General features: G+C 41.9%; 1 protein-coding gene across 3 annotated transcripts; it reads right to left on the bottom strand.

The window, feature by feature from the left end:
• Positions 1-18727: 18727 nt before the first annotated feature.
• LOC147884903 (putative inactive receptor kinase At2g26730) lies at positions 18728-21946 on the bottom strand. 3 transcript variants are annotated; one of them, XM_087397081.1, is made up of 3 exons: positions 20493-21946; positions 19968-20408; positions 18728-19795 (listed from the first exon to the last, which is right to left on the bottom strand). In XM_087397081.1, exons 1-3 carry the CDS (start codon positions 21292-21294, stop codon positions 19170-19172), a joined length of 1869 nt encoding a protein of 622 aa, XP_087253207.1. In that variant the 5' UTR covers positions 21295-21946; the 3' UTR covers positions 18728-19169. The 3 variants fall into 3 exon arrangements, with proteins under 3 accessions (XP_087253207.1, XP_087253208.1, XP_087253206.1); XM_087397082.1 differs by having other exon boundaries at positions 19968-20363; XM_087397080.1 differs by having other exon boundaries at positions 19968-21946.
• Positions 21947-24452: the final 2506 nt, after the last annotated feature.

The following is a 24452-nucleotide window of genomic DNA, read 5'->3' as shown; positions in this document are numbered from 1 at the left end:
TCATGGCTGATCAAAGTCTTCCTAGTAGAGGGATTGTAACACTTATAGCTCAGTAAGTATGCCACCTTAGCTAGCTAAGTTTGGTTTGAGACCCACATATAGGGTTCTTCTATTTCTTTGTACTTGAGTTCTTTTGGTTTTTACAACTAAGAAGAGGAAAATTGTTTTCATCCTCCACCTTTGTGTGTATTCCCCCATTGTGTATGTGAGAAAGCCGCAAGTGAGACTCCTTCCTTCTCTCCCACTATCTTCACATGGTATCAAAGCCTGGTTCCAATGCATTTTTAGTGTTGTGGAAGATACAAGAGGTCACAGCATTGCATGGTCTTGTAGCCTTCTCACTTTGGATATTGTCGCGGGTGTTGGCATAAACTAGAGGAAACAAACATAGAGCATTAGTGATATATATGCCAAATTTTTACAAGAGATGCTCCAACACAAAGAGGTTTACAATAACCCCTACTCGTTTATGATCTATGTGCAAGACCACAATAGAAACACAACCAAAAAATGTGCATGAATAACAAGCCTTAACAAGAAGCATTGAAATATCGTCCAAACTAGAACCCAAAAACTCTTTTCTAAATATGCCCTTATGTAGAAGTATTTACCCATGATTTGAATAGAACAAGGAAACAATGAAATAAAAAACAAATGAATATGTTTATGCTAGAGAATCTATACAATTTTTCTTGCAAAGGAATGGATCCAAATATGTTCTTGTATATGAGAACATTAAAAATATGCACACCATAAACACTCATTTGTGAAGGAAAAGAGAATCTTTTCAATTGTATCCAAATATCTCCATGCATATGAAGATATTTATACCTGCAGAAGAGAACCCATATTTGTTCTTGTACATGAGAACATGAAAATTATGTACACCATAAGTACTCATGTAGGAAAAGATAATCTTTTTTATTGTATCCAAGTATGTCCATGCATATGAAGACTTCAAAATTTACAAAGAAAATGTATGTACAATCACTCGGATAAGAGATTCTTTTATTTATACTTGAAAACCCATATTTATTCATGGGCATGTTGACATCACTATTATATGCAACAAAATGTAGAAGATTACCGTATCTTTATACATGTAGAAGAATACTCCTTCTTTATACATGAATAGTACAAGAAAACAAAGAAACCAATATTTGGCGCGGGTCTCGTTGTTGCTGAGGTTGCAAACTCTTTTGTCAATTCATCTTGAGTTTTGGCATAGCTTCTTGTCTTGTTTGTGAATTCATTGCATGCTTTGAGAGTATGGAATGAAAGTGTGTGATACTATTATTGATGCAATCTATTATGTGCCTATGCAGAATCATGTGAGTGCACATGATGTGTTGATTAGGTAGGGACTAACTATATGCTTATTTGTGGGATTTAATAGCAATCATCCCTAATATGAAATTGATTAGGTCTTCCTAAATGTGCAAAAACATGCATATGCCAGGTAGTGAGAGTGTGTGTAACAATCTAGTGCAAGCTATATGTGCAAAAATGTGCATATGCTAGTGAGTGCAAGTGTAACAATCTAATCCTAACTAAGGAAGACTTGGTTTCCCAAATCTTCGTTTTTGTCGGGATGGCTTGCGTGTTGAAGTAGTAGCGCTTCAATCAGCTCCCGTTTATTGTTGTGTTAAATGGGACTCCATCCAATGTTTCTAGTAGCACAGCTCTGATGGGATTCATCTTTCTTACTCGGTAGGGTCTTTGACCTAGATACTTTAGTTTCCCCTTGTGTACTTTGGCATTGTATAATAGGACCAAGTCACCTTCCTTGATGTCTTTAGCTTTAAGATTTCTATTAAACCATGCCTTTCTTTTGCATTTTTCTGTTGTCATGGCATGGTAGGTGACTAGTCTTGTTTTTGTATTTCTCCAACTGGTAGAGTCTTTCTTTCAAGGATTCATGGTCTCCTATGCATTCCTATAGTGCTATGTGTAGGCTTGGTATTACAAATTCTAGTGGGACCATAGCTTCAAGGACGTACACCAATTGAAAAGGTGTGTTCCTGTACTGACCTTGAGTGTGGTTCTGTATGCCCATAAGGTTGCATTCAGTTTCTCTGCCCAATCAGAACGCCGTGGTTCTACTACCTTGGTGAGGATAATGCATATCATTTTGTTGGTGGATTCAGCCTATCCATTCCCTTGGGGGTAGTAGGGTGTGCTTTTTCTATGGATTACCATAAAGCCAGACAAGAGTTCTTGGATTACCTCATTGACAAAATGTGTGCCTCTATCCGACACAATTTCAAAGGGGCATCCGAATCGGGTGATTACATTTTTGTATAAGAATCTTGCTATGCTTCTAGCATCTACCTTTATGACTGCTTCAGCTCCAACCCATTTTGTAAAGTAATCAATTGGCCACAATGATGTAGCGTGCCTGTGTTCCTTTTGCTACTAGATGTATGGGACCCACATAGTCAATCCCCCATTTTTCAAATGGTTTTTGTGCAACAACTATTGTTAGGGGATTGAACTCCTTGTGTTGTGGTTTAGTAGACCGTTGGCATACATCACAACCTTTCACGTATTCATAGGCATCTGCCCATAGTGTTGGCCACCAGTAGCCTGTGAGGAGAACTTTTCTTATTGTGGCTTCCCTTTGAAAGTGTCCTCCTGCAATGCCTTCATGGACTTCACTCAAGATTGGCATGATCTCATGAGGCATTACACATCTTCTTAATATCTGGTCCTTGCCCATCTTGTACAATTGTCTTGCAATGAGTTGATAGGGTGCAGCCTTTAGAATCAATTTTCTGGCATCTATTGCTTTCATTTCAAGGGGTGGTCTTCCTACCATTAAGTACCCAATGATATCTCCACACCACTCTAGAACAGCATCTATTTGAAATAGTGTGGGATTTGGTAAGTCGTCTTCTACTCCAATGGCTTCTTCTCCTGACTTAACATGAGACATGTGATCGGCAATGTAGTGTTGAGCACCTTTGCGGACCACTATTTTGAAGTTGAATTCTTGAAGCAAGAGGAGCCATCTAGTTATTCTTCCTATTGTACATGGACGGTTCACAAGATAAAGCAATGCTTGATGGTCGGTGTAGAAGACAAAATCATTTGCCAATAGATAGTGCCAAAATTTCTTTATACTATACACCATTGCTAGGGCTTCTCTTTCTGCGGTGGTATAGTTGATCGCTGCATCATTGAGTTATCAGACTGGCGAAGTAGAATAAGTAGTCTTTCTTATGTTCACCAGGTTGACATAGCACACTCCCAATTGCATACTTGGATCCATCAGTATGAACATGAAAATCAATATCCCAATTAGGAAATATAAGGATGGGTGCTGTGATTAGGCGCCACTTTAAAAGCTCAAAGGCTTGGTTGCACTCTTCGGTCCATAAGAATTCCACTAATGATTTCTAAAGTGGTCTAGCTATCATGGCATGCCACAATATAAATCTTCTATCATAGTTGGCATGTCCCATAAAGCCCTATATACCTTTGGAATTTGTAGGAGGAGGCAATTCCATGATCATTTTGATTTTGTCCATGGTAGTTGTTGCAATCCCATGTTGAGAGATGATGTGTCCCAAAACAACTCCGTGGGTGACCATGAACTAGCATTTTGTTGGATTTAGGGAGATGCCATACTCCCTGCATTTGATTAGTACTACTTCAAGACATTTGAAGTGGTCTTTTTTGTCTGAATGGATGCACAAATCATCCAAGAACACCTTAAAAACTTATTCAGAAATGACTTGAAAGCTATGAACATGACTCACTGGAATGTGGTCGAGGCATTACAAAGGCCGAATGGCATGACTCTATAGCAAATGCTGTTTTTGATTGGTCTTTAAAAGCAATTTGCACTTGGTTATAGCCACTGAAGCCATCCAAGAAGCTATATATTTTTGAACCTGCCACCTTTTCCAACACTGTTTTTGTTAAGGGTAGGGGATAGTGATCCCTAATTGTGGTAGCATTCACATTTTTTAAGTTGATGCATATTCTGAGCTTCTTGTTGCCTTTAGGCACAATGACAATGGGTGAAACCCAGTCAGTGTGCTCTATCATAGATTGGAGTTTCTCCAATGCTATCAGTTTCTTGAACTTCAGATTCTCTTTGTGGTCTTGGCATTGCTCTTAGCGCATTGCCACTTGTGTAATTCTTGAAATATTCCGGCACTTCTCGGATCGGCCTCTGATGGTATTGAACTAGCCTAACATGTGCCATGTGCACTGGGTGGCATAGTTGCATTTACCAATTTGTTAGGCTCTTCTTGACTTTCTTTTTCTGAAGTCTCTTGATTGAGCTTCATTCGCAAATGTGGCTTATATTTCTGAAACTTCTTACATTGGGGGAACTGTGGGGTAACTTTTCCACTGGTAAGGTGTTTCCAAGTAAGGGTCCATTTGCTGTGCATACTCCTTCTAGTCCCTCAGGGTACCATTCAAGAGGCAGTGGTTTTGATTTTGAGGTAGCTGGCTTTGCAAGGTACAATTCGACGATCCTTGTTTGGACTCGTTCAAATTCATTGAAGTGTTCGTGGCCTTAGCTTTTCTGCAATTTCCTCCTTTAGCTTTCTTGCGGGATCTTCTATTGTTATTCAAATTTGGAGGTTCAACTTTTGGGAGCTCGACTGCCATTAGGGCATGCAGAATGGCTCAGTCATTATCAAAGATTTGATCTTTAATTTCAGCATTCTTAGCCTCTGTTTCAAGGTCCCAAGGAAAATCTGAGTCATCATTGGTATGGGTACCTTCTTTAGGTTCATCATCCCACTCGAGGTCAGCCCATGACTTGGCCCCACAAAGTATTGATACTCTACTCGAGCCTCTGTTCCAATAACAGACTCCACAACATAATGTACCACCACATCAACTTGAAGGAGCTGCACTCTCTAGCATCATGAGTTGCCCTGTGTCAATTCCCATTAGAATCCTCCTACGAAATTGTCCCAATCTCTAGGAGAGTTTCAAAGCATGGATTGAACTCACAAATCCTCCTCCACCTATGAACGACATCATCCCTATGCGGGTGGGTGAGAGAGATGACATATGCAACATTACTGTGCCTTTGATCCACAATGCATATAATGAAGTCCAAGCCATAGTGGATGGTGGAGCAGGTGTAAATGTCCTATCAAAGGAGCTCTACGATGAATGGGGTCTCCCACCAATGCAAAAGGCTAATTTCAACATACGCCTTGCGGGGCGGATGATTCACGAGCTAAACCCTTGGGAATAGTAAATGGCGTGTCCACAAAGATCACAGGAGTCCGCTTTTCCCTTCAATTCAAAATCTTGGATCTCCCCAAAAAATCCTATCAAATCTTACCGGGACATCCTTGGTTACGGGAAGCATCAGTCCTCCATGAATGGGGAACTGATAGACTGACAATCCAGAATTGTGACACCCTAGTCAGGGTGAGTGTGGGAACATGAGCTATAAAAGTTATGAGCAAAACACTAACAGGGGGTCAAACTGTCATGAAAATTACCCTCCACCCATGCTAATTTCGCCTGAGCAGGATGCTCCCTCAAGACTCCACTTTCATCAATGATCCACCCTCATAGATTTCTCCTAAAAGAGGGAAAGAGGTCTGCATGGTGGCTCGGGAAACAGATGGACCATGTGTGCACAGTGAGCAGCCGAATAGAAAGAACTTTTAAGACTTTGAAAGAAAGAAAAGGGAAGAGACACTCAAGAGAGAGAGAACCTGATGTGACCTTCATTACCAATAGAGTGAGACTCCACTCCAATGCAACTCAAAACACTATAAAGACAAGGGAGAAGAAGAGGTTTCATATGTACAAGAGGGAGCGGAAGCTCCAAGACTACTCATAGAGAGAAAATGGACTAGAGAGAGATGGACTCAAGAGTCTACATAAGAGAATCAGCTACATTGTTAGTTGTGATACCTGGAAGCTCTTGTCCTCTTGCCCATACTTCTTGACCTTTAGAATTCATCAAGACCATCCCCCCGGTTCCTTGTTGGTGTGAAGGACTAAAAGCCCCATCAAAATACAAACAAAAGCTATTGGTGGTATATCTCTTTCATCTTTAATGTTCTCCTTACATTTCTTTTCTTCTCCTAGATCCTCCAGTCTTGTGAGCAAATCTGCCATAGTGGACCTAGTGGTATTTTTAGTGACAAAAGAGAAAGAGAACTCTTGAAGATCTAATAACCATTTTGCAAATCTCCCCCTAGGATTAGGCTTGCGAACTAGATATGCTAATACAGACTGAGAGGTAAGGAAGAAAAATGGTCGAGGTAATAAATAGGAGCGAAACTTTCTGACTGAAAACACCAAAGAGAGAGCTTGCTACTACATTTCTTCATACCTTGTTTCCACATCTGTAAGCTGTCGGCTGGCATAATAGATGGGTTGCATTCTACCTGCCTCTCCTTTTTGTAGAAATACAGCACCAACTGAATGTAAAGATACACTTGGATTTACATAAAAGTCTTGAGACCAATCAGGGGGCTTTAATATTGGGCCCTTACTCATGGCCTCCTTAAGTTGCTGGAAAGACTCTTGTTGCTCCACACCCCATTGGAAAGAAACTCCTTTTCTTGTCAACAAGTTCATGGGATGCACTATCTCTGTGAAATTATCACAAAAGCGTCGATAATACTTGCTCTTTCCTAGAATTCTGCGAACACCAGTGACACTCTCAAGACTTGGCAATGCCATGATTGCTTGAACCTTGTCAGGATCCATTTGCAGGCCTTCTTCAGACACAATGTGCCCCAACAAGACTACTTTTATTTGAGCCAAATGACACTTGCTAGGATTTAGACACCCTTTTGCTTCATCAATCCTAGCTAAGGCCATCTTTAACTTCTCCATGTGATCTATGCGCCGAGAATAAATGCAAAAATCATCCAAAAACACCCTTATGAACTTTCCCAAGTAAGGCTCCAGGACTTGACTCATGAACCTTTGAAATGTAGCTGGTGCATTGGTCAACCCAAAAGGCATCACTTTGTAAGCAAAAACTCCCCAAAGTGTGACAAATGATGTTTTCTTTTGATCTTCCTCCCGAATACGAATTTGAAAGTACCTAGAATACCCATCACATATAGAATACATCTCATGCCCTGCTACTTGGTCTAGTATTTCATCTTGGAATGGCAAAGGAAAACGATCCCTCTTAGTGCATGCATTCAAAGGATGAAAGTCCACACAAACCCGCTACTTATTTCCTTTCTTTGGTGTGACAACTTCAAGGGATATCCATTTTGAATCATCAATAGGAAAGATGAATCCCGCCTCGTAGTTGTGTTACCTCTTTCTTTAGTGCCTCAGCTTGGATCGCCCCCAATCGCCTTAAGCATTGCACAACTGGCTTGCTTTCTGGCTTCAACTCAATCTTGTGCTCCACAAGAGAGACTGGTCGAACCTGTGAATAGCTTGTTGCAAAGAGACATGGAAAATCATCTAACATATCCAAGTACTGGAGCTTCTCACTACCTGATAGAGAATCACCAAGAAGCTCTTCATTGTGTTGGCGTCGTTTAGTGTGCTCCACATCCTCCACATGAAGTGTCTCTACAGGATCTTCTTGCACCACCACCTTGTTCCTTCCTGACTTATCTCGATCAGCACCAAGACAAAGACCAAAGGCCACTCCTTCCACCTCACCCTCTGAGTTGGACTCCTCGGAGCTACACCCAGTCTCTTCTTCTTCATCGGTTAAATCAGAGCTTGAACTCTCTAATGTTGAAGACTCCTCCTTGACAACTTCCTTTTTGCGGCTTCTGATGTTGTAGCGCAACTTCTTATCATTTCCCTGCAAAATCAATTCTCCAGTATCCCACTTTTGAACAGCCTTCACCTTGCGTAGCCAAGGCCTTCCCAAAATCAATGGATAGGCATGTGCATCTGGCTTGGTAGGGATCACTTGAAAAGTAGTCGGCATAGAAATTCCACATACATCCACTTCTAGATTCTTCACAACTCCCAAGGTCTTAACCCTAGTGTTGTCGGCCAATTTGATGCAATGAGGAGAGGTAGTACTAGAGTATTTTAAATCAGCATCTATCATGGTCTTCTCACTCATGACATTAATCGATGCATCAACGTACACATTAGAAATCACTTGACCATCAATGATCACATCAACCATAGGTACATCATCACCAACATCTATATCTACCTTTTGAACAACAGGAATGGCACTTTTCTTCTTTTCTTCTTTGACACTCTTATGCTTGCTAGCTTTCCCCATTCCTTCCGTAGTTTTGGAGACAAAGCAAATAATTGACCAAAGGTGATATGAGCTTCCTTTTCTTTAAGGTCGGACAACAAAGTCATAGCTTCCAATTCGTTGTCCTAAAGGAAAGTCTGACTGGCTAATTCTTCTTCTAGATGCCTTCTTTTTCTTACTACAATGTTCCTCTCCGTGATGTTCCTCATCTACTTCTTCCTTGCTTTCTTCTTCTTCTTTTGCTTTACCACACCCCCGTTTAGCCATCATTACCTCTCTTTCCTCATCCCCTGAAGAAGCTTCTAACAAGGATACTTGTTTTTCTTCTTTCTTTCTCAATCTAGGACACTCGGGGCGATAGTGACCTTTTTCATTACATTCATAGCACGTGACCCCACTCTTATCTCGAGGCCTATCTTCACTCTTTGGTGCTCTAGGTTGTCGTGCATTAACCAAATGCAATTTCAAATTAGAAAACTCTGCCATCAATTGGGAGATATTCTGATCTAACTCAGAGAACTTTGGTACAAAGTGCCTCTATGTATGTTGTTGGGTCTTTACTCATTACTTTTGAGTGAAGACGAGGCTCCAAAGCCATAACAAATTTGCTCATCTTTAAGTGCTCCATCCCTGAGAGACTTTGAGGGGCCGATGATGCAGATGCCACAGTTCGCAAAGCTGCCCTTTCATACTTTGTCCATAAAGTTTCATATCGGATTGCCAATGCATCTCACCCTCTCCTTGATAGAACCGGTCCAACTGCAACATCAAAGCACTGCCCCAAATCTCTGCTTCATTGCTGCCACCACTTAGTCCCAGTCCTACTTGGTAGAGTCTGGCAAGGTCTCATGCCAACTCAAGGCTACACCTTCAAGAAAATCAGGCAAAATCTTTGCCCGATCCTTCATGGACCATCTAGAAAGTCGTCATCCTCGAACAAAATCCCGAAGATAAGACTTTGATCTTCCCCTTGGGTCCCTTGAAACACTAGAATCTTCACCATGATGAAACACAAAAAGGAAACACCAAGATCCTAATAATATCCCAAACAAGATCCAAACAAGATCCCACAGAGCCTTAGTATACCAAGACCAACTTATTATGCATAACCACTTGTTGAAAACCCTCCACAATATGATCCTCAACAAAATCTTCAAAAATAAGTGACCAACCAACACCAGAAAACATTGTGTATACATGCATTCCAGAATCACCCTTCGCATAATAGGAAGACACATACAAGCTTCAAGATATTGTACTCTTCATTGTTTGCATAGCAAAAGAAGTTGAAAGCATTAAGAATCACCACTCCACTGTTATAGTCGAAAACTACCCAAAGACTCAACTCTTCTTCACACCAAGCTGCCAGTGCATGGAACAATCCCCAATCTATCATTGTGCCTGCTGCCGGCATTGTCGCTTCACCAACATATTCAACAGTGCAAACATAAAGGATATGATCATGGTGAGTGTGCAAATAGCTTGAGCATCACCTTCACAATCTTCAAGTTCTCTTAAACGGGCTGCAATCTCTTCTAACAGAGTTCTTCCAGGCATTTTCTTTATCTCATCAGAAACACATGCCTATACTAGGCATAACATGCAATCAAGTACACCCGAGACCGTTTAGTAAGGTGGGATGAATCCAATACCAAACGTACCTGGCGTCTCCACCAAAAGATGTGACGTGAAGTTAGGGGTAATAAACTTCACGCACCTCTTCACTTCTTGCTGCTTTCGAACTGATTGACAAAGATATTTATCATTGAGAATGGGACATTAAACGAGAAGCTTTTATGCCAAGATATCACACCATACTTTCCTCCCTCATATGAGAATGAAGATGGTAACATCCCAAGTGATGTTGTAATCAAGCATAGGGAGAAGGAAAGGGTCAGTAGAGGCCATAATCTCAGCGAGCCGGTCTGTGCCAAAGAGAAGAGCAATACGTTGTTGAAAGAAGATCTTGCGGCTCAACATGACATGGATTGATACATATCGAGGAGTTTGAAGGGGCTGATTGGGTCGGATGGGTAGATTCTGAGGAAACATTGCACCTCCTTCATAGACACCTTTACACTTAGCTCAAAACACTCTACAAACTGTCATTAGACACAGAGGCCTCTAACTTTTAGTAGAGACATGATATCAGAGATTCAAACACAAAAGAGATGCGGCTCAAGATGGGCTTCACGCTGATATAAGTTTTGTTGAAAACCGATAGATGGTTGAAGAGATATGGACAGTTTACTAGAAGGGAGTAAAAACTGTCATAAAAACAGACTATCAGACACAGAGACTCATAACATTTTGCAACAATATCTGATTCAAGATCTAAGAACATAAAGACATGCGCCTTAAAGAGATCTTCGTGGTGATATATGTTTTGTAAAAAACAGAGAAGCGGCTAAAAAGTTATGGATAGTTTACTAGACGGGGGTAAAAACTTATCATGAAAACAGACTATCAAACACAGAGACTCATAACTTTTTGCAACAGTATCTTGCCTTAAAGAGAGCTTCGCGGTGATATAAATTTCATCAAAATCGCTCTATCGAGCAGAAAGTTATGAGCAAAACACTAACAGGGGTCAAATTGTCATGAAAACTGCCCTCCACCCATGCTAATCTCGCCTGAGCAGGATGCTCCCTCAAGACCACCTTCATCAATGATCCACCCCTCATAGATTTCGCTTAGAAGAGGGGAAGAAGTTTGCATGGTGGCTCGGGAAACAGATGGACCATGTGTGCACAGTGAGCAGCCAAATAGAAAGAACTTTTAAGGCTTTGAAAGAAAGAAAAGGGAAGAGACACTCAAGAGAGAGAGAACCTGAAGTGACCTTCATTACCAATAGAGTGAGAATCCACTCCAACAATACAAACACAAGGGAGAAGAAGAGGTTTCATACATACAAGAGGGAGCAGAAGCTCCAAGACTACTCATAGAGAGAGATGGACTCAAGAGTCTACATAAGAGAATATCTACAAGAGGGAGAGAAGGCTCATGGAAGAGGCTTGAGGAGACTAGAGCTACAACAACATGAGGCCTAATGGTGGAAGAGATTCCTGAACAAGGGAGAGGAGGGCTCCTTTTATAGAGATTTTGTTACCCTCCTTCACCCATTTACAATTGCTGCCTGTAGATTCCTTTCCCCGTCAATCACATAAGCCCGTATGTCACCATCCATGTCCTTTTTGGCTACTCTTGCCATGTGTCCCATCACAAGATACTCAAGACTCTTAAAATATTGAGAAAGTCAAGAGTCTCCCCACATGGAGCCCATAGGGACCCTCTCTTTTCCACATGTCCACATCCTCCTTATTCCACAATAGAAGGGTTCCTCTTGACTTCACACTTCTCCACATGCCTTCCACATGCTTGGCATGTGGCCTCTCTTATATTATTGGAACACATGGACATGACCCACCTCTTTATATGACTCACTCTTCCTATTTTCTAAAAACTCCATAATATCCCATACACAAATAACTCTCACCCCATACCAAGGTATTTATAATTCATACCTATGGTATTTACAATGATCCATTCCACTCATCCTCTCAATCCCATACAATATCATAGAAAATAGAAATAAGTGAGAGCCACTAGGCTATCACTTGATACTCAAACTCTTATCAAACATAGAGAAAAACAATACCAATGCCAAATTAAAAATATCAAATTTTGGCGTCACAATACCAAAGTAGAACTCAACACAATGCCCCAAAGAGTGTGGGCTTCATTCCATTATGGGGTATTTCCATTATGGGGTATTTATACAAGTTGGAGAGCTTCTCTCTCTACATGTAGGAATTGTAAGACATTCTCTCTCTACATGTAGAACTTGCATATAGAAGTTGCATACAGGAGTTGCATGTAGGAGTTGCATGTAGAACTCGCATGTAGGAGTTGCATGTAGAACTCGCATGTAGAACTTGCATGTAGGAGTTGCATGTAGGAGTTGCATGAAGAACTCGCATGTAGAACTCGCATGTAGGAGTTGCATGTAGAACTCGCATGTAGGAGTTGCATGTAGGAATCGTATGTAGAACTTGCATGTAGAACATGCAAGTTGGATTTCTAAGAGGGATTATTTCTAGCCTTATGCAAGTACAAGCGGAGCTTTGCCACTACTCTACACACACATTCTGTTCTTCCTAAGTCCATGTTGGCATAGAGACAACACTCATCTTGCACAGTCAGCCCTAATTGCCATGTCATTGGCCATGTGACAGAATGCTAAGTTAGAAAAGTGCCACCTAAGCACATAATCCCTTGCCAAGCACAGTTTGTAAGCAGCATGTGAATAGCCTATGCCACATCATCAAAGGCCTCTTCTTCACAAAACTTTGATGAGGCGTAACTTGCAATCCAGGAAAAATTTGCACACGCTCCAAAAAGGAAAAGTGACCACCTTTTTGAGCTCTAGATGCTTGTTAGATCAGAATCATTGTATGCAATTAGACATATGCAATTAGACACTGTCAATATCGAAAGAAATGAATTGGTAAAACCTTTGCACAAATGACAAGTCAAAGCATGAACGTACACATCGCTTTCATAAGCATGCCAAAAGCACAAATGCATGAGATGTCCATCGCACAAAACATGGCATCCACACCTAAAGCGTTAAGGCACATGGAAGAACAAAGCATCATGCATTAAGCTACATCAAGCAAAGAAGTGAACACCATCAACATCAAGTATTGAGAAGCAACATCCTTTCCACCTTCAACCCACACGTTTGTAAATCAAGCCTGACGACTTGAGAGTAGCTATGAAAGCACCCAGGGGAGGTATTGACATGTCAAAGCCACACTTGACCACCTTACGTAGCAATGTATGCACTAAGGGGAGGTGATGGAATGTAAACTCACATTTGATCACCTTGCAGTAGCCAATGGATCATGGCACCAAGGGAAGGTGTTGAGATATGGTGCCATGAGCACATAGATTAAAGGCTCTTTCAACAACCTTTTGTGCTCGATTTCAGACTGCTTTGTCACACCTTAACTATGTATGCCTTGGATCTTTTTTACAATAAATTTTTGGAGGGGTACAAACGCGACGAGCCGCGGAAAAATTGCCACGAATAATAGCACGACCCCATGGCCCTTGGCTGTCAGATGTTGCTGTAGTTGAAACTGAGCCCTCCATTAATCATGATGGGAATTTCTTGTAGCGGGAGAATTTCTCTCAAGGCAACTTAGACTCTTCACAAGGGACTGTGGGAATCTTGAACCGGTGCCATTTACAGTGAAATACTCATTTACAATGCCATTTACTCTTCACAACATGAAAGACTAGTTGGACTTCCATTTACAGTGCTTCAAATACTTAGGGGATACTATCTCTGTAAAAGTAGTTTCTTTATAACCTTTTTCTTTATTTTAATATATTATCAGTTTCTTCAAAAAAAAAAAAAGAGAATGGTTGGACTTCCACTTCGCCGGTAGAAGTTCGTTTCATCTACCAGATGGTTACTGACAGAAGTTGTGGTAGCACTTATTCTTGATTGATAAGGAGGCCGTTAATGACAAGGTTTGGGCGACAAGCCATAATGGCCATCAGTAGTAGAGGTAGTTAAAATTGCGCTATTGAATGGGTGGAGACGTATTCTTTTTAATGATGCAATCCAAGTGTCATACTATGAATCTTGTATTCCTTCTCTCTCCATCATTTGGCAACATGCATTGCGTCGTCACTCTTTAGTAAATTAATCACAATACTTTCTTGGTTGCTCCATGTAAAAATATTATTTTTGCTTGAATGAGTAGTAATAAAGACCATCTTCTATGGCCTGCTGTGTGCCACCATTAATATTTTTTGTGCCAAGTGTATGTGAAAAACGTGCTTGAAGTATTTGTTATATCGAATTCGCATCACAGGTGAACACAAAACTTTCTTTCTGTAACATGGGTTTCCCTGTCGTGGCATGTTTTGTAACCATTTTCGTTTCTTATTTTTGTAGCTCGTGCAACTGTTACTAAAAGGAGTTATCGCTGGTAGTGTTTTTGGTTTCTAGGAATGGACTCTAGATTACAATACATGCTCTCGAGCCCAACCAGAAGATGGTGCTGGTTTTAAAGGAAAAGGTCGTTGCGCTCAGCCTTGACTCTCTAAAAGGAGCATTCAACTTGGAAGGTGTCTCCCTCTCCTTGGAACAATCTGTCCTTGAATGTACCGTGCGAAGATCAAGCCAATTGTGTTGTCTTCAGGAGGGGATGGTTTTGTGCTGGATCTAAGGGAAAATAAGTTTTATAAGGTGTATAGAGATGGTGACAAAAAATCAATGTCGGGTCCTTCAAGTAATGCTTGTAGTATCATCTCTTTGTCGATTTCCAGTGTTTTCAATTTGATAAAAGCTATGCCTTTCGCACAAGCTTGCATACTGCACTCGCAAATGTTGAGAGGGAGGATAGTGCAGGCTACTGAACTTCCAAAGACGTATGATGGATATGCTGTTGTTGAGCTTGCCACCTTCATCTACTAAATCCAGTATGTCGGTGATGGAACAACGAAATGATGGTCATCCATGGACTGAATATGTTATCGGGGTCGTTCATTTGAGTAGATGCGCTGGTCACTTGAGATGCATTAACTTGGCGTGTTCAGAATGCATTATTCAAATGAGACTCAATGGAGAGGACGACTTAGGAGATGTTGTCCAGTAGGATTGGTGGTCTCTGAGTGTGGAAATCTTGTGTGTCATCATTGTGCTCAGTTTCTTCAGTGCGTATCCACTTGCCATACTATTGTTTATTATTGCATTCTCGTGGAGCAGTCAAGCACCAGTCGCTGTATGATACATTTTTGTAAACATTGCCATCCATATGAAGAGGGTTCAGTTAGAGCAAATGCTGTGAACATTGAGGAGAGGGTCATCTCTAGAGCAACAATGGATCCATTCACATCAGTCAAGTGGTTGGAGACATCTGTCGCCAAGGATGTCATTTTGGAAATGGTGCTGGGTAGTGGAAAAAGGAATGCAGAAGAGATTGGTGATGATGATCTTGTGGATTTACTTGAATTCGCGACTCCTTTATCAAACACCAAAAGGATGGAAAAAGACTGGAGCACGCAAAGACAACTCAAAGCATGACATCAAAGGGGCTTGAGGCTACTGTTCTTGATCTTAAGAATAAGTGTCGGTAGCTATTCATTCACAGTATCTTGTTTCCAGGACAAATGGCTGCAGAACATGAACCCCATGTCTTCAAAATGTCTGTGAAGGGACCTGGCTTGATTTGGTGAATAGGGTGGGAATGTAGTGGAAATGTGGATCCACTTTGATCATGTCCATAGAGTTAATGTCTGCCCATGTCTATGATCCCTTCGTGCGTGAGCTCTTGACAATCACAACATGTGAATTTCAAGTTGAAGACAGATTTACACAGGCTGAGTTCTGGAAAATTCTCAATGGTGTCGTTCAGAAGTATGGATTTCCTAAGCCTGAGTTTATGGTGGACGAGACCAACTCTAATTGGATTATTGTACGCACAGAATACTTTGGTGGACCTAGGAATGAGGTGCCAGGTAAAAAGAGGAGCCGTGTTTTTCATTGGGAGCAAAGCATGGTCCGCCATACGTTCAAATGTATTCGCCCTCTTCCCAAGAAGAGCATAAGTCACTTTCTAGAAAATGGAGGAATGGTCCTATTAGAAAATTCGGCAGGTGGGTTATGCAATTCAAAGTGAGATTCTGGCTCTAGAAACATGGTTGTCATGGTATTACATTGGGGAATTTGGTTTGTTTCACAAGATCATATAGGGATATTTGTTCCAACAACTAATCTACTAGAAGTGAAACATGCAAGCATGCAAGTCAGTGTGGGATATACGAATCAAATCTCTTTGTTTGAGGCTACAGGTGCTGACATGTCCTTGGCTGTTTTGCAAAGTGTTAAATACAATGCGTATCTAAAAGGCATGTGGTCAGGATGTGGTCTAGGGGTTGCTGATATAGCAGATAGATTTTATGCCCGTGGTGTGGGTTCGTCTTCTGGCAAGAGGTTGTTGGATCTGGCAAATGCATCAATGGAGGAAATGGGTGTGACCTCCCCTGAAATGCAACAGACAGGCGTCAATAAACAGAGTGTGTGCAAGAAACATCCAGTGCTCGTTGATCCTGGGGTCAGATTGGAGGAGGATAGTCATAGACCTGAATATGTGACTGACTGTGGAATGACAAGAGAAGGCTCGAGGCCCTATTGCTGCAGAAGTCGAAAGTAAAGTGGTGGAGACAAGGGTTGCAAAGACAATGTGGGCAATATGCAGGACCGAGCCAAATAGAAAAATGACTTGTTTGGATGTCTGCCAGGGCAAAGTGGAAGGTGTGGTCGATTCATTTGTGAGGGAGCTCAGCACAACAATTGTGTTTTCCTGCACCATGCTTTTGGGGAAGACGTAGGTATCCAGGAGGTCTAGCGGAGGGGTTTATTTGGTTTTGTAACACGTCAAATACGCATGCATGGAATGTTGATGAGAGTGTGATAGTAGGCATGCTGGCACTGGGGTTGTGGCATGTGGACGAGGGAACCAATTTGCAAGCAGAAGAAGTGCGTATGCTTCAGGGTAATGGGTTTGTCCTACGTTTCACAGGTGCCTCTTCTTTTGTTGATCATCCACCGAGGAGTGCGCAGAAGGTCACGGGTTCTTTCTGCCCACGATTTCGTGATGGGAAGATTGTTAAATGGAGGTCCAAGCTGACAAAGGAATTCCTTGAGAGTGTTGAGAAAGGCCGGGCATTGAATGCGATAGTAATTCGTGAGGCAAGATGCTCCACCACGGAGTTTTATGATCCTAAAAATTGCCCTTCATCACTTCTTTACATAAAATAGTTGTTTATGGACACTCATACACTCACACACTACTCTTCCCTACTTTCACGCACATGTCGGGAATTAGTGAAGTTTCATGCTAAAGCCCCCAACCAAATCCTTTACATCCACATTTTCCTCCGAAAACCCCCAAAAAACCGTGTTTAAGTGCAATGAAATGCATGTGTTCTATGTGAGCAGAGGGCTCAAGAGCACTCGGTGGGAATTATTCGGTGTCACTATTAGACTTTCCTCATTGTACATGTGAAGGGTTTCAGAAGAGAGAGCAAGAAATTTGTGTATGTTCCTTGCAAGCATATGTACTACATTTTTTTTAATGTTTTGGGATTGGATGCAAATGCACATGAGTTCATGCATCAAGCTGCCCTGACAAAGGTGGAGCTCTTTCAGGCTCTCGGAGGGAGGCGGTGCAATGTGATCGCATAGCGCTCGTGCTGCGCTGTTTTTGAGGAGATGCATATCCCGTCCATATGTCAAGCTTCTGCTTGAAATTTTGGTGGTTCTATTATCAAAGACAAATACTCTTTTCTTTGGGTGCTACAAGGAAAGATAGATTTTTGGTTTGGGCTTTTTTGTGACCGGTTGTATTAGGTATTTCATAGGGGGGGCCAGGTTATCAAGTTTGGAGTATATTAAAAAAATTACATGGAACTTTCCATTGTGATATTGTTGCAATTAAAAGAGGATATGGGTGTCGTGTGTTTCAGAATGTGTGTTTAGCAATGGCAGGTTGGATGCTGGATTCACCCACACTTCTTTGCCATGCAAGCAAAGTATTTATTGACTGTTGAAGAAAATTATAACATTATGAACATGTATGCATCACATGAAGTGATCATTATCTATATTGTTTTCCATATCATACTCAATATCACTTAATGCTCCTATGCATGCTTTGCATATAAGTCTTTAACCAAGTTTGGCCAATTCATGTGTAGCCGGACTTGTTAAGCATGAGCTTGCACGGTTCACAACTACTGATAGATTGTTGGTATGAACAAAATGGGTTTGCCAAATTTTTAATCTATCCTGGAGAAAATAGTCAGCCTGCTTTGTGAGCTTTTGTTGGGGCTGGTGGAGTCTAGCAAGATGAGTCAAACGATTACATTATGGTGATCTAAGAGGTTGACCTTTGTAAGAAAATGGAGGATATGAGTGTCATGTGTTTCAAAATGTGTTTCATTTTCGTTAGTGTTTGCTAGGTTTCTCCTTCACTCGGGAAATCTCGCTCGGACATTAGGAGAACTCTTTTGTTTCAATGCACAAAAATTAATGGCTTGTCTATTCAATGCAAAGAGAACCTCCTCAGCTGTGTTTTATATCTATAGCGCATACTACAAGAGGGAACCTCATGAGCTGAGTTTCATATTCAGAGCTTGTATATGAAGTCCAGTGAAGGAAGAAACATCAACTCGTCTGGTTTTAAAAATTTGAGGCAAGAAATAGAAGAAAGACAGATGGCTGAATCTTCTACTAACACCCACAAAACCAGTTGCAGATTAACCGTTTCCTTGCATGTGCTCCAATCAAGTTTTCCCTGCTTATCATCATTCTGGCTATCATCACTAACCGCCAGAAATAGCAGTCTTTCCACACAAATTTATCTCATACATAATCCGACCCGCAGAGCAAACACCAACATGAAATTAATCAAATTTCATTGTATCCACAACACAGCCTTAAGACGCTAAACTCCTAGACCCTATATATTAGCCGCTGAAACTTTCCAGGTACAAAGCAAAATTGCTTTACAGGAACTCGAGCATATCAATGCCCGAGACATGACCTTTATTTGGTGGGGAAAAAATTAAATCGAAGCACTTGCACATGAAACACAAGCCACCATCTACATATAGAAATCCGCTTACCTGTCTGTGGGTTATAAATTACAGAAAATCAAGCCAAGAAAGAAGATGAAACAAGGCCTCCTTTATATGTTGGAGACTTTCCTGGGAAATGAAATGAAATAAAAGAAGAGGGGGCCAAAGAATCAGAAATGTTGAGACCTCCGAGCTCAGTAGAAACTTGAAGCAGGAGGGTTATGGAGTTTTCTGTTGTCATGACAAAGGTACCCATGTAATGTTTTGAAGATATGGATTCACAGGGTACTGCAATTATGATTGTTCAGGGTAGACGCTAGGCATCTGTTCCAAAATCGATCACCTCACCTTTGCCATTTGAGGATTTTGGAGGTTCATCCCCTGAATGCTTCATCATCAGATCTTCAACCATTTTTACCACTTGCTTCATTGTAGGCCTCTGATCAGGAGATGGTGCCACACAGGTCATGGCTACTTGCAACATCTGCACCATTTCCTCCTCAATGTCTTGGTATCGCATCAGTTCCAGATCGAACACTTCAGCAGTCCATTCCTCTCTCACAACTGATTGTACCCACCTTGGCAAATCTACTCCTTCATCACTCAGAGATGCCTGGGAAGGAGCTTTGCCAGTCAAGAGCTCCAGCAGAAGAACTCCGAAGCTGTATACGTCGGCCTTCTGTGTAATTCTCTTTATATCCGTCACTTCAGGCGCCCTGTACCCGACGATTCTGTTCGCAGCCGGTGTTGCGCTCACTAGCTGAGCCAAGCCATAGTCAGAGATATAGGCATTGTAATTGGTTCCCAGTAAAATGTTCGAGGACTTGATGTTGCCGTGAGTAGATCTATGATCGTGGAGATAATCGATTCCTTGAGCAGTACCCAGCGCAATCCGAACGCGAGTTGGCCAGTCGAGAGGGGTTCGGCTTGCGCCTTTGTTGCCTACGAGATTCAAGGGGAAAAAAGATTATACAATGCACGTAGATTTATCACAAACTAAAAGAAGAGCAAACCGTAACACTAGATTCTACGCGCAAAAATCCATCAGAGACATTCTAATCACATCGCATTTGACAAGATTGCAATGCACAGCTCCAATCTAAGCATGCCTCACCGTGCAAGAGCGCAGACAAGCTCCCATGCGTCATATACTGGTATACCAGCAATTTTTCGTCCTTTGAGTAGAAGTATGCAATCAAAGGCACCAAATTTTCATGCCTCAGCTGGCCTATAACTGTGATTAGTTGCTCGAAATCCTTGCGATCGATCGTTACATCCTTCAGTCGCTTGACTGCAACTATAGAACCACTTTCCATAACCGCTTTGTATGCAGTTCCAACGCTTCCTTTTCCCAGAACCTCTGCTGATGCTCGTAAAAGTTCTTCCAAGTCAAACACATATTTGTTACCCTCAAAAAATACGAGCCTATTGCGTTCCGGATCAGCTGCGGTCGCTGCTGCCGCTCCAGCTGTGTAATCTGACTTCGAAACTGCTTCCACAGTGGAGGCATCTGCAGATCTCGACTCATAAGCCTTCAAATCTTTGACAGGCGTCGCTTCTCCGTTTCGCCTTCCACGACAAGCAAGCAAACAGATTGCGGCTACAAACAGTAAGAAAACAGAAGCTCCGATCACAATACCAGCTATAGCTCCTCCACTGAGCTTCCTGTGATGCCTCTTTGCAGGGAACGGCGCGCCCAAAGGTGCCGATACCGGCCCGGGACCTTCCGCGGGACAAGGTGACAGCGGGAGTCCGCACAAGTTGTTCCCAATAAAATCAGCTTGGGAGAAGTTCCCATGCGTCAGTGTGTTTGGAATAGCACCCGAGAGTCGATTGTAAGCGACACTGAAATTCCTCAAGGTAGAGATGTTCAAAGGCGGAATCTGGCCAGACAGAGAGTTATTCTGAAGGTATAGAGCTTTCAATTGGGTCAAGTTAGTCAAAGACGGAGGAATGATTCCGCTGAAATTGTTGACGGAGAAGTCAACATGAACAAGATTAGGCCATGAAGTGAAGTCGGAGGGCAGGGAACCAGAAAATTGGTTGTCGAGGAGATAGATACTCCTCAAGAACCTGCAATTGGCAAGGTCAGAAGGGAGACTACCAGAGAGTCTGTTGGATCGCAAGCTCACAACTCTCAATTCTGTAAGTTGCCCGAGAGAGCCCAAGGGAATGGGACCAAAGAGGCCACTGCCAGGAAGCCTGATGGAGGTCACTCTGGGTGTTGATCCGCTGCACTGGATTCCCTTCCATTGACATACATTACCAGTTCCATTCCAATTCAGAAGGTTGGCAAGGTCGACAGCATTCTTGAATGCAGAAAGTCCATTGACATCACCCGCGAGGTCTGCATCTACAAGAGATGAAAACAGAAGCAGCAGCAAAAGAAGAGAAAAGGGGATCCAATCCGAGTGTTTTCTGGTTGTCTGAGGAGCACCCATTTCTCAGAGGGGAGGGAAGGATCGGACTAAGGAGACCATAGCAAGGAAGGCAGAGACGATTTGGGTCTTCCTGCTTCTTACTATACTCGCTACGTTGCTAATGTGATGCTGCTAATGACTTCCTGGTCCTTACTACTGGAGAGTGAGACTCGCTACTTTGCTAAAGGATGCTGCAACACAACAGGGGCAGAGGTGAAGCAGGGCAAGCTGTGATGGTGATGCTGCTGAACAGGGGCAGGGGATGAGCAGGGCAAGTTGTGATGATGGGATTGGAGGAGATGAGATGTGAGGAGGTGAAGTAGAGTACAGTGAGGGAGGTGAGGGCAGATCTCTGCTGCAGAGGAGGGGGGCATGGGGGGGGGGGAAGAGCTGAGGAGAGATTTTTGGAGGACAAAGGCTGTATTTTGCAAGTAAAAATGCAGCTGGCAGGAGCTGGAAGATGCAGACTAACGAACACCTTTTGCAGAGAAAGAAAGAATGCAGGGAAGCATAGACTGAGAGAGAGAGAGAGAGAGAGAGAGAGAGAGAGGTGGGTGGCAGGAATATTGCAGGGGGTGTGTGTGTATGTAGTGCACAGCATGAGAGAGAGAGAGAGAGAGAGAGAGAGAGCTCTGCTCTGAAAAGCAAAGATGATGAAAGAAGAAGAAGCAGAGCACACTAACACAGGTGCGGTGCTGAAAAGCAAGCAGGTAAAAGAAAAGGAAGAGGAAGCAGCACAGAAGTGATGGGTCTGATGATGAGAGGTTGGAGATGCAGCAGGCAAACATCCCAGAATACTTCTTATTACTTCGTAGAATAGGGCCTCATCAAAGAGCAGCTCGTTCTGTCTGTCTCTGTCTCTCTCTGTGTGTGTGTTTGTGTGTGTTTTTTTGGTGTTTGCTGCAGATGTGTGATGAGCATTATGGCTTCCTTGTTTTAGGCGGTGGTGGCTTTTATGATGGATCATCTCACCACCCCACCCCACCATTCTTTCAACTTTGTTCACAGAAAACCTTCAATCTGTTGTAACATCCTTGTTTTCACCTTTAACATCCTTTTCATTAAATAAAAATTCAATTTAGTTATACATATATTTTGCTTAACATTTTGCAAAATTTCAAGAAAACCTTGGAAAAATTTTATAACCCCAATTTCGGTGATTTGTTAGTAATAATATGTTTTGTGTGAACACTCCACCCCACCTAAACCCCCTCCCTTTTCCCTTTGAGAGTTAAAAAATAAAATAAAAATAATAAAGGTATAGGAACATTAGGAATGAGTTTGGGTGCCTCAATATTGGCAAGGGAAAAAAGGCATAAAGCAATCTTCAGATTCTTTGACACCCCCCCACACTATGTTCGCACACTAAAAATTCACACCTACATGAGACAAAGTTTAATAGTACTGAGGAATCCTCTAAATGAATTCTAAGAGAGAGTTCATTGCACAACTAGAGCGAATTGCTATAGTTCACCCTTTCTTCGATTTGTCAAACGAAGTACATTTCTATGCCACAAGACAAAGGGAAAACCCTTTCAAGTCCGTCGCATCAACATTCACCACCAATCTCTACATGTTTTTGCTAACATGAAAACATGTTTTAAGACCACCAACTAGAAACACAAGAATTTAAAAAATCCACATCAGATTTTTTCACTTCTATCATTGCCTTGCATGCCAATTATCTTTAGTAAGGAATCGAAGCAAGTCCCCATGCAAAAGATGAAGGCTAGCTCTCCTCACCATCTACAATCACTAACAAGTTCCCACGAAGAGACCAGATCTAAAGGCATTGTCACACACTCCTCAATCATGCAAATCAAGTTCCAGAATGGAGCCTTCAAGAGAAAATAGGACGGGTTAGTTGATGTCAAGGCTATGCACCTCTCGTTTTTAAGGGGAGAGGGTCCTAGGTGGATAGGGGAAAGGGGTGCAAAGAGAAGGGGGAATGGGATGTTGTTTGCATAAAAAATGCACATTTCTTTTATCTCAAGTATCATGTTTGGTGTAGTTTATGTTCATCCATCTACCTGCTCTTATAGCGTGCGTGAAAGTACCTCTCAAAGATTCATTTCTTTGATAGTTTCTTTTTGTAGCCTAAAATGCAAGCAATTGCCTTCGCACCACCAAATTGAGAGCTTTGTTCCCATGTCTTCTCCTTTTGCTATTCCAATCTCGTATTTGGTTCAATGTGGGAATGTGTTATAGGTCCATTCCATCAACCTGTGTGTTCATGGGTTGATCAACAAAGAGCAAAATAGGAAAAATCATGTGTGCTCAACGAGGAGCTTTGTTTAAGCCACACTTCAAGCAAAGATCAATTTCTAACCTAGTGCTAAAGGAAATTGCTCATGAAGGGCTCTTCTTGCTATTCTTCTACTAGAATACACCCATCTTCGTTGAGCACATCAAGGAGGCCGAAGGCAATAACCATGCCTCCATATCTCACATCAACATTAATAAGGTGACCGATTAACAAGAGGGATGCTTGCATCACAAATATGATAAGGACAGCCCAAGAACTCAAAAGTTATGCCATCCTATTCTCACAAGTCTCTCATGAATACGACCCTTCCATGAGGAAAATGCTTGCATCCCAAGCACAATGGGATCATTCCCCAAACCAAAGCACATCCATAAGATCAAGGAGAACGATTAGTAACCAACAACCCATAGATATACACAGCTCTCACAAAAAATGGTGGACATTTCTACAAAAGCATTTCGTACATAACAAGTACAATTATAGACTAGCACCCTTTGTCAATTAATTGGCTAAAGGCCCCAGGCTAGGTGAAATTGATACATAGACTAGGAACCTTGCCAACTCATGGTCTATAAGCCAAGTGCTACTCAAAGTGTGCATTCAACATCAAGTCAGCTTGGAAAATAGAATTAAATACTCAAAAGTTGGCCTTTGGTTGTTAGATGTAATCCCTGAGTTTGTAGGTGTTCTAGTAAGTGAATGCACCTAGAGGTTTTCGTAAATGGAAGATTCTGTTTTTGACAGGATGAACTCTAAAAGAGGTAATCTCGCTTAAAATTTGGGAGGCCATTGTGAGCATTATAGCTTGAGCGACAGCCCCTTTCTATGGATCCCAGTGATAACACCAAGGCCTTAGGGAAGGATAGATGGTTGAAAGGGCCAATTGTGTGTATGCTTCAAGGGACACCATAAG

Source organism: Dipteris shenzhenensis, chromosome 26, assembly GCF_047967505.1.
Source record: "Dipteris shenzhenensis isolate YYH24624 ecotype China chromosome 26, Dip_SZ_1.0, whole genome shotgun sequence".
In the NCBI taxonomy this organism is placed as follows: Eukaryota; Viridiplantae; Streptophyta; class Polypodiopsida; order Gleicheniales; family Dipteridaceae; genus Dipteris; species Dipteris shenzhenensis.
Note: the sequence above shows the minus strand (reverse complement) of the source record. Positions and strands in the feature narration are given on the sequence as shown.